This window comes from Euprymna scolopes, chromosome 9, assembly GCF_053919585.1.
Source record: "Euprymna scolopes isolate OS-2025 chromosome 9, ASM5391958v1, whole genome shotgun sequence".
NCBI lineage: Eukaryota > Metazoa > Mollusca > Cephalopoda > Sepiida > Sepiolidae > Euprymna > Euprymna scolopes.
In genome coordinates, this window is record NC_136490.1 from 118,326,015 (window position 1) to 118,338,098 (window position 12,084).

Below are 12,084 nucleotides of genomic sequence, written 5' to 3' on the forward strand. Positions count from 1 at the left end.
TTATTAACTGAATTAAACACTCTTACAAATACAAATACCATTACACTTCACTATTCGAAAATAATGATTTCTCCCCAGTAACATTTTTCCTATTCTCATTGGCTGTTGTTACTTCGAAATTTTATTATTTCGGAACATAAAAAATACGAACACATCAGCCCTTATTCAAGATGGCTGCTCGATCTTCACGCATTTACATAGATCATTTACTGTTTATATCTAATGAAAATACCATTCCTTCTTTCTTAACCGTCCAAGCTTTCTTCCTTTGATTTAATAAACAATATCGTCCAAACTTATGAGAGGAATATATGAACGAATCTCTGGCGTATGTCTATGAAATAGACTCTAACCCCACTATAAGAATGTTATAACTGAAATTTGACCCCCAACAATAAAAGTCATAAAACATTTATATATATATATATATATATATATATATATATATATATATATATATATATATATATATATATATATATATATATTTATATTTCTGAAAGTTAATAAAAAATCCACCGAATCTCTTACTAAAGAACTTTCCGTTTCTTTCGTGTGGGAGAAGAGGATTCATTATTTATACCGCGTTTGCTTATTTTATTATTGAAAACAAAGAATCCAGCGCGGCTATCGTTCCTTTCAGTCACCACGCATGCGCGTCTACCCGTGTTCCTGGAATTGGTTAAAATAGAATAAAACATGAAGTTACTTCGCTTACGTTTTCTTGGACCAGTGAATCGTGTCGAAACTTACGGGTTGAACGTTCGCGCCCATTCATCGGATCGATTTCTTTTCTTTTTTTTTTTTTTTTTTGAAAATTTTAACACTTATATGGGGTTATTTATGTGATTCTTTACGTTCGCTTCTTTATTTTCCTTATTTTTTGGCATTTTTTCATGCTCTTTTTTTTGTTAGAATTACGTATACCTTTTCGTGTTTTTTTTTCTGTTTTTCCTAGGTTTTTCTATTATCGAATTCACATAGTTTTATTTATTTTTATGTTTATATTCCTTTTTATTTGGGGAAGACTGGAGATTAAGTGGAAAAATACACTCGAACCCTCTATTACATAAAAGGAACTAATTTCCTGTAGTCATCGGTACGTTACCACGAAAACAATGTAAAAAAATTTTTTTTTTTATATAATTAAACAATCAATAACTTCCTTAATGATAAACAATATTAATACAAATAGAAATATTTAATTATCAGAACATATTAACAAATTTAAATAATATAGATAGAACTTCAAAAAAATTTAAATTATGAAAACCTTTTTTTTAAGTTTAAGTAAATGTAATTTAGCATATAAACGTCTGGACGACTTCAATCATGAAAAATATGAACATGACGCAATTGTTCATGAAGAAAACTTCATTGACCCGATTGACCCTTCGATACACACGCGAACCATAGAAGGTTTATGGTTCCATTGTAAAAAACAAAAAAAAAAAAAAAAAAAAAAAAAAACTGAGAAAAGTTGGAAACAAGAAAACTTTTGAGGCGCACATAATGGAATTCATGTGGCGAAGTAGGGAAAAGGAAGAAGTCTTCACCCGTGTAATAAAGGCATTTATGAAAAACTAGCAGTATCTGCTAACCGGCGTTGCCCGTTGGAAGCGTGTCCCCATCCCGAAAAAAAAATATAGTACGATTGTTGTCGTTGTTGCTGCTGCTGCTGCCCATAGGTGAGAAAAAATCCATTTAGCCGTTGAAGCTGTGGTAATGTTGACTGGTTCCTCACCAGCCTCTGCGATTAAAGATAGTTTGTCTCAAAGTTTTATTAAGAAGTAGAAATTCATTTAAGAACTAAAACATGGAACCCTCTCCTAAGTCAACATTACCGCAGTTTCAACGGCTAACTGGATGTATTTTTTTCTCACCTGTTGGCAGCAGCAACTACAACAACCTTACTATATATTTTTTCGAGATGGGGGACACGCTTCTACCAGACAACACCGGTTACCGGGTACTGCTAGATGTTAATATTTACTTGCTTCTCCATAAGAGCAGAGTTAGACACATGGTCATTGTTTTTAACGTAAGGAAAATCCAGCTTCTCCAAAAAAGACATTTTGAATTGGGACAAAAAAAATCATCTCAGTCTAGAAGGATCATTCTTTCACTGACTGAGGACAGAACATTGAAGTGTAATATGAGAAAGATAACAGTTTAACCTTTGCAAAGCCAGACTTAGAAAGCAAATATACTCGAAGCTGTTTTTATTAAAAACAGACATGAAACTTAATATATAGGGTATTCGAACCCATTAGAAACTTTATATTTGGGTCATAACCGGAGAAAATCGGTGCAAATGTGTGAAAATCAAAAAAATTGAAATTTGCCAAGTGAAGGTCGAACGACAGCATTACGAATATGCATGCATAATGTAATAGCTAATGGTTTATGTTTTAATTTTTATTCTTGCAGCAAACATGCCTTCATAGCTCAGGCATTAACATTAAAGGAAAGAGTAAGTCGTAAGCTAAATACTTTGGTTTCGATTCTCGATGGTGGCGCACGAGTCATTGTTTTTTTTTTTTAACTCATTACTATATATTGGGTCCAGTATAATATAATAATAAATATGAAATCTGCATCAATCAATTTATTTTACGACCGGGCAATGCTGGGAAGCGTGCTAGTTTGTGAATAAAAGTAGAATTTTACAGTGCAATTTTTTTTATTTTTTCACAAGATTCGCTTATATATATATATATATATAAGGTTAATTTTTTTCTCTCGCTTTGGCCCTGATATTAAAAAGCCTACTTTTTCTATTTAAAAATTATTAAAACGAACTCCTTAATATTTTTAGTCATGGATATGCGAGCGACTTCATAAATGTTAACTAATTTGCATATACCTTTGAAAAACGAGCGTTAATTAATTATTAATTTTTATCGTTTCTTATTAAATGATTGTTTTCATTTAACTATTACGCTTAATTTTTTTATACATAGTTTCAACATTGTGGATAATTACGGAGTATTTAGGATTAAAATGCTTGTAACACACAGACCTATATATGTACACACACACATACATATGACCTTCTGTATGTATACGAAACTTCTATAGTAAACTCCTCTTTGAATATTTGGTCTACAGACTTGAAACAATATATATAGTATATTTGACCTCTGGAACTTTCAATTTGGTTTTTAGCATGTAGAAATAGTTGCTAAGGGGTCAAAAAAACAAAAAAACAGTTGATCTTGACAAGATTAAATCCACTAAATTCTGCTCTGATGGCACCAAAGTCATTTTTATTTTAATTTTTGAAATTATTTCTACATATATTGGGTACAATATGATAATCAATAGAGAATATGCTCTATAATGATAATGAAATCTACATGAATAAAAATATCATATTAAACATATTTTAATGAAAATACGAGGGGCGTGCAATAAGTAATGCCCCTGACCCCCTTCCCATAGCAGTAGAGCAACGAAACTTGGAACAGTTATTAGTCTTTCTTTAAATAGGAACCACCCATAGTTATGCATTTCTCCAATCGTTTGATGCAGCTCTGAGGACCGTTTTTGTAGAACATCCCATGTTGGTCCTCCGACCACAACATGACTTCAGAAATCAAGGCTGCATCATCTGGGAAAATGCTTTCCTTTCAAAAACAACTTCATGGCTGGGAAGAGGTGAAATTCAGAGGATGCAATGTCAGGAGAGTAGGGAGGATGGAAGGGATTTCATAACCACACGCCCGTGCTTCTGATCTGGCGACATGTGAGTTGTGGACCAGAGCGTTGTCCTGCAGGAGGAGGATACCTTTGCTGATCTTGCCCCGCCTCTTGATTTTGATAGCTTCCCTTAATTTCCTCAAAAGTGAAGCATAATAGACTGCTGTAATTGTTGTACCCTTTGCCAGGAAATCTGTCATCACTACTCCGTCCTGGTCCCAGAAGACTGTGAGCATAACCTTGTCAGCGGAGGGCTGAACCCTTGCCTTCTTTGGAGGTGGTGGGTTCAAGTGCTTCCACTAAATTGACTAGGCTTTGGTCTCTGGATCATAGTGATGGACCCAGGTTTCATCCTGTGTAATCAGTCTTTTGAACATGTCCAAATTCATCCTCGAGCACTCGACGCGTTCTCGCTTCTGGAATGGTGTGAGCAACCTGGGAATCCATCTGGCAGATATGCATATGCAAATGGTCATCAATGATAGTTTCCACAGACACTGTACTAATCTTGACATCTTGGGCTATTTGGCGAATAGTAATGCGCCGATCTTCCAAAATGGCAGCCTCAACTTGACGGACAGATGCCTCATCAATGGCAGAAGGGGGGCGACCAGGTCTGAGAGCTGTTTCTACAGACTTCCGGCCATATTTAAATTCACGATGCCAGCATTTACAAGGTCATATGATGGGGCATTATTACCATAAGTTTCTTTCATTTCATCAAATGTTTCCTGTGGTGTGCGTCCTTTCAAATACAAAAACCGGATCACTGCTCGACATTCAACAGGCTCCATTTCACATCCGACTCAGTTCAAACACCTGTAAAACAGAAACTAAAATTAGTTCAGAGCTGTAATTCTCCACATAACCCGTAAAGATATACATCATTGCACATACAAAATTTTAGCTAGATCAGACAACTGAAAGTGGGTCAGTGATATTACTTATTGCACACCCTTCGTATCATGCTTAAGCATATTTTAATGAAAATATCATGTTTAAGCATATTTTTATGAAAATATCATATTTAAGCATATTTTAATGAAAATATCACGTGTAAGAATATATTTTACGAACGGGCCGGACGACCTGCTCATATAAAGTGTAATAGACAGGGTCTAGATGAGCAAAGTCTCAGTAAAATATATTTGAAGGTGCTGTGCTCCGAGTATTGCAGCTATGAAACGCTCAATAGGTGTAATTACATAGAGCTATATAAATAGAAAGGGCGAAAGATTAATAATTGTAAAATTATCAATCAACTTTTCTTGGAGGAAACAAAATTAAATTTATATGTACGATCGTTTCAGAAACGATATTTACAAAGAAAACCATTGAGAAATAAGTGAAATATTTCCAGATATGGTCTCCTCATTTATGCTGATAAGGAGTCGATATCCAGAAATATTTCCCTTATTAAAGTTTTTATTGTCAATTTCTTTAAATGTTTATTTTCAAAAGTAAAATGTTTTTAAATTTTTTAATTTAAATTTTTTGTGCGTGACCATGATGGCGTCCATAGAAATAATTAGCCAATCAAAACGCATGATTAGACATATAATCAAAACGCATGATTAGGCATATAAAATGTCTCGTATTAGATAAAATCCGGTTTTAAATGAAAGGCAGTTTGAGTTCTGAGTGTTCTCTTTGTGATTAAAATGCCTGGTTGTCACTCGTAAGCAAATAATAATTAAAAATCGATAAAAACCTTTAATTTTGTACAACAGGTAGAATTCGATCATTGCCAAGCAAATAATGATAACAATGGCTGCCGCATCTAATCATATCCTGGTAGGTTTCGTGAAATAACGATTTCTTGTTACTTCAAATTCAAATGCGATACTGCTAAATAGCTAGTTTTGCAGAGACGGGTACGAATTTTGAATTGCGATTTTGGATAGCAGTGTACCGAATTTAATCACGAATTTGTTTGTTGAAAGTATAGAATAGTTCACGATTTATTTTCAAAAGTACAGAATAGTTAACAATTGATTATTTAACCACACTCTTCTTATATAATATAAATGATTAATCAAAAAATAAGATATTGATCAGAATTAGATATAAAGCTATTAAAATCGATTGGAAATATAATTATTTAAAACACTGATCGATATGTGCAACAATTTACTGCAAAATTGAATTAAGTATGCATCTTGTATTAAAAAGTTATTAATCACAAAAAAAAAACAGACTGCCTTTACTTTATGTATTAGATATATATATATATAAATGCTATCTGCTTTAGTTGAAGAGGATTTTTAGATTCGACTATTTGGCAAAATAAGGATGTATTTTTCAATCTTTTCCTTTTCCTGACTGAACTACTATTTAGTGTGTAACTAATTTTTACATCTGGTGATGAGGATAAAATAATCTCACGCAGAGGCTGAACCAAGCGGCTGAGTAGTTCATTAGAAATTCCTTCCCGTTAACAGATGAGAGAACTTCTGGTTGGTTAATAAGAAAAGCACATCTTTTGTAGCACTTTCCCCCAAACAGGTAGTCTCCTTCAGCAAATTAACACCGAATCTCACCCTCTCTTCAAGTCAGAAAGAAATGAATAAAATTTTTTATTTTTCTGAAATCGTTCCCTTTAATTTACTGAACGTATGTTATATCATCCTTATTCTTGGAAACAGGCTTCTTTGATTTGATGATGAATGTTTTATGTTTTACAATTCTTTTTATCAAATAATAAAATAATAAAACCTTTTAAAAATTTCATATTTGAATTTTTCATACTACCGTTCTCATCTTGACTTATTTTCAGAACATTTCTGTCGATGCAACCTGCGACCTTTTTCAGATGTATCTTGTCTAACTCAGGAAATATAACCGGACATCTATTTCTGGTTCAGGTCTCAAGGGTTTCTTACTAACTCGACCCCATGTTATAATCTAAGGAGAGTAGAAAATGTGTGCTGAGTTTAATTTCGTTTGTAAATCTCGCTTCTCTTATTTTATTCTTTAGTCCTCGTATTTCATGAGCGATGTTTCTGACATAGAGGGAAGAATTGGTGTTTTCTGAGCTTGAATCTCTTCCATATAACACTGATCGTTGGCAAGTTTTTAACTTTGAAGTACTATTTTTTAGTTCTTTACATAGAGTGGATTTATGCCTTGTCCGGGGCGATTTCCATTAATATATATATATATATATATATATATATATATATACATATATATATATACATACATACATATATATATATATACATACATATATATATATATATACATACATATATATATATATATACATACATATATATATATATATACATACATATATATATACATATACATATATATATATATATACATACATATATATATATATATACATACATATATATATACATACATATATATATATATATACATACATATATATATATACATACATATATATATACATACATATATATATACATACATATATATATATATATATATATCGAGTAGTCAATTTTTGGGTGGTCGAATAATGACCACTGACAAAGGCTAGAATCATGGGTGAAAAACATTCCAGGAGAAAGAAAGAGGAAGCAGTTAGAGCCGGCTCTCAGGACAGGACACAAGCAGTTGGTTTTGCAAAGCTGCTGTTCAACCCAAGAAAACGAGTACCGTTTAAATCCAGAGAAAAAAAGTAAACCCTTGTTAATGGTTTTTAGACTGGAGTTTTGATTTTTGGGGGGAGAGAGAGTTTGTTTGTTGCATCACTGAGTGAATCGAACAATAACTTCGGACCGGCATAAGAATGGGACGATCATGGGCTGTGCAATAAACACATCCATTAATTCACTGGTTAATCTAAAAACAAATTGGATTTTATTAGATTTTTTTCTGGTGTTATAAGTACCAGTGGGAGGAATTTAATCAAACTTTGAATAGGAGTTAAAACGGACTCTTTATGTTTATGTAAAATAAGCTGACTTATTCTTTTTTTTTTTTTTTTTTTTTATTACATTTTCAACCCAAACAAGGCAAATTGCCACTTTGGTGTAGGGGGCTACTATCAGGGGCAACAACTACTGGGGTACTATGTAGGGATTTGGGCAGCAAGGTGTCGGTTCACGTTACACTTGAACTTCTGCACGTCAGTACTGTTGGGGAAGCAGGGACCTGGAATGGAATTCCAGAGTCTAGCGGTTCTGGGGAAGAAACTATTGGAGTAAAAAGATCTTTTACATCTAGGGATCTCTACAGTGTGGGGGTGGGATTTAGCAGCCTGTCGGGTTTGTCGAGGGTGCTCACGTCGTGGGGGCACAAGTGATTGCAGTTCGTCAGAGCATTCACCACTAAAATACTTGTAGAAAAGGCAGAGGGATCCAACATTTCGTCGATGGGACAGAGGCTGAAGCTTAGATGCCAGTTCAGGGCCTATCAGGTTTGCGACTCTCTTTTGAACCTTGTCAAGGAGCGAGAGACTAGTAGCAGATGCACCAGCCCAGATGTGGCAGCAATACTCCATACATGGGCGAATGGTGGCCTTATAGAGGTACAGGATACTTTCGGGTGTTAGTAGTTTTCTAGCACGGTAGAGAGAGCCCACCTTTCTTGCAGCGGCCCTGGCAATGCCTTCAATGTAATTGTTCCAACTCATGAATTCTTTCGACTATTGTTCTAATATTACATGTTATTTTCACGCTCCCAATATTATGGGTGACAGTAGGAGGAAATGTGTGTGTGTGTGTGTAAGTGTGAGGAACGGTTTCTACCAAAGTACTTTATCAATTTTTGGTTTACGGACCTGAAACTTAATATATAGTGAATTTGGGCTTGTGGAACATATTCGATTTGGGTTTTAGCCGGTAAAAAATGCTACTAAGTGGTCAATATTGATAACTTTGGAACCTGGCTGGTGTAAGTCGACTTAAAATGTTTCTTTAAGTATATGCAAATAGACATTTATGTGTGAATGTCGGTTTATTTCTTTAGAATTTTGATATCAATCTGTTTGTGACTCAGATAGTAACGAATGAGGCTGGAAGGCTACATGTTTGGTTTTGATTGGAGCTGATCGCATCCAAATCATATTTTTGTACTTTTAAAATCACTATATATATTAGGCACAATATTATGATCAATAGAGAATTGGCTCTATAATAATAAATACGAAATCTGCATGAATTAAAATATCATATTTAATCGTATTTTACGACCAGGTGGTCTGCTGTTTATACTTTAAAAGAGAGCTAAAAATGGACCCTTTTAAAGTTTATATAGAATAACCTGACTTGTTTATGTCGATTTCATCCTGAGTGTTATTTTTCACAAGATAATATCGTGACTCTTCCAAACGAGAAACCTATCAGACTTTAAGCTGATAAGCTTGCTTATGTACCTCGTGACTGAGATCAACGTGTAGTATCTGTTTTTATCTGATAGGTCGCCCGCTTGGAGAGATCACAATATTAAACGTGAAAATGGCCTTAAGCTGAGAACAGTAGTCTGAAGATTCCAAATGAGATGAATAATCAACTCCCATCTAAAAAACTTCTGAAACCTAAGCTGGAGATGAGGGTTGGTTATTTGTATTATTTAGATTCATAAGACTACTACTCTTATCTCGGGTGCCATTTTATTATTGGATAATATATATAATTTTATTATTTGTTTTATTAATGACAATATATTTTATTATTTTTATTATTCACATATTTTATTATTTATTTTATTAATATATATCATTTTATTATTTGGTTTATTATTTATTTTATTAATGACAATATATTTTATTATTTTTATTATTCACATATTTTATTATTTATTTTATTAATATATATCATTTTATTATTTGGTTTATTATTTATTTTATTAATGACAATATATTTTATTATTTTTATTATTCACATATTTTATTATTTATTTTATTAATATATATCATTTTATTATTTGGTTTATTATTTATTTTATTAATGACAATATATTTTATTATTTTTATTATTCACATATTTTATTATTTATTTTATTAATATATATCATTTTATTATTTGGATTATTCAGACTATTGTTCTTATTTCGGGTGCCATTTTCACAACGTTTAGGTCGATGTAACATTCGAAACTCCATCCACATTCGCAAGTTCAACAAAATACACCTGAAGAAGGTCGAAGGTTACATCGACCGAAACGCTGTGAAAATAACACCCAAGATGACAACAGTAGTCCGAAGAATCCAAATAATACGAATATGCTAACTTGAATATTTTATACCAAACTCTTGTTTTGACTTACTTTGTACATTGACTAAAATGTACTTTGTTATTAAAAGAAAAATATCTAGCGAAAACGTCCTAGAAACGCCTCCATTAGATATCATATGACTAAAAATGGCCACGATAAAATATGAAGAGGTAGATAGAACAGAAACAATGCAATCTACAAAATCTATAAAAATCATAATTGAGATGAGGAGCAAATATTTCTATTGTTTGTAAGTGAAATTGAAAACTGCTCGAATATAGCTGAAAAATTATTCTACCCAATTTAAGCTGATGGACATTTTTATTATTATTATTTAAAAAAATGTTTTCTCTCATTTTGGAATAAAAAAAAAGATTTACGAAATCCTCATGAGTTCCGAAAAGGCTATAGAAAAGGAAAGTGAACAGTTTTAGATTCACCAAACGAAGGTAATTTTCGTTAGTGGAAGAATTTGGAACACGAATTTCAGTAGTGAAAATTATATATTTTTGAAATCCACAAATAGACTGAATTTCACTCGCTACTATTACAAAATGAATAAATGAATGCACACACACACACACACACACACTATACATATATATATAATATTAAATGTGTCTTTATATAAGCAGTGGTTTGTTGCTACACAGTCATGAGCATGTTTCGGTCTACTAGTATTTATTAACTAGAGGCCTCCTCTTCAGGCAACAACCCTTATTTTCGAAAGTAGAGTTGCCTGAAGAGGTCTCTAGTTAATAAATACTAGTGGACCGAAACATGTTCATGACTGTGTAGCAACAAACTACTGCTTATGTAACGACAAATTTAAAATGTGACTTGCTCTACTTCTGTATTGAGCACTCTTGTATTAACATCGTTATATTTCACTGATTACCCTACTTTTTGAAAAATAGCAACCTCAAATTATATATATATATATATATATATATATATATATATATATATATATATATGTATATATATATATATATATATATATATATTCCAGGTAGAAAGATATCCAAAAATTAAGAATTAATTGAATAGCAACAAGGGTCGTTGATAGTGCTCAATCAAAGAGAGCCATTTTTTTTTAAAGGAAAACTTAAATTTTTACTTATTGCCAGTCATGGCATTATTTTTCTCCTCAAAGATTTGAAAAGGTCTGGAACCTTTTTAATTTTTGTATGTTAATTTTTCTTGCCTGATGAAATCAAATATGATTGAAACGGTCTGCACATCGTAGCAAGATATGACTGTATATATATATATATATATATATATATATATATATATATATATATATATATATATATATATATATATATATATATATATTCTTGTGTCCAGGGCGTTTGCTCAGTTGGTAGAGTGCTTGCCTTGCATGCAAGAGGCTCGGGTTTCGAATCCTGAGTTCGGATGTGTCTAACTGACGAGCCCAAATGAGGGCGAAACTCGAGTCTTGGACTTCGGTTCTTTGACTGTCATGGCTCTTGTGGGCTGCGACGTTGTTTGGCTGTGGAATTTATTATATATATATATATATATATATATGTGCGTGTGTGTGTGTGTGTATTAGTGATTGGACAATTTCCATAATTTTCCGATCCCAATACAATTATCGATTCTGTTTGAAATTCCCGTTTCTGATTCTTTTTAAATTCATCAATGAAAAGTTGTTTTTTAGAAGGGGATGGAATACTGTAAACACCCATGTAATGTGTGCATATATTTCTGAAAGCATAAAACTACACAAGTTCTAGTTTTATTATTAGTTGAAAATCAATAAGTATTTATCATTTCGTTATTGAAACGAGCCATGAGAAAATGAAATAAAAACAATTAGAATAATCATTTCTGACATCGGAACATAGGTTCGAATTTTTACAATTCCAATATCTTAAAATGTTCAGAGATTTTGATTCCAGATTCCGATTAATCGTCCCAACACACACACACATTATATATATATATATATATATATATATATATATATATATACTAACAAAAGTAGCCGTCGTTGACTAGGTTCAAAAACAGCCTACAGAAAATCGGCTCTGATTTATGAAAGCATGATAGGTTATGAAAAGAAAGGGTTTGTAAAGAGATAGCTTCGAATTTGGAGGTATCAAAACCAAAGCAAAATATGATGAAAGTAAACTTTTTGACAGATTTCCATTCTATG

General features: G+C 32.3%; 1 protein-coding gene across 3 annotated transcripts in view; it reads right to left on the reverse strand.

Annotated features, from left to right (window-relative positions):
• The window catches only part of LOC145284824 (proton-coupled zinc antiporter SLC30A2-like), a 929,434-nt gene that overhangs the window by 604,849 nt on the left and 312,501 nt on the right, over positions 1-12,084 (reverse strand). Inside the window, exon 2 of one of the 3 annotated variants that reach the window (XM_080133793.1) lies at positions 4,403-4,521. The exons of 1 other annotated variant lie outside the window; for it this stretch is intronic. In XM_080133793.1, coding sequence (XP_079989919.1) covers positions 4,403-4,496 — 94 coding nt within the window. In that variant the 5' untranslated portion in view covers positions 4,497-4,521. Of the gene's footprint in view, positions 1-2,951; positions 4,522-12,084 lie in introns of those variants that run through there. One more of the 3 variants, XM_080133792.1, reaches the window with a different exon arrangement.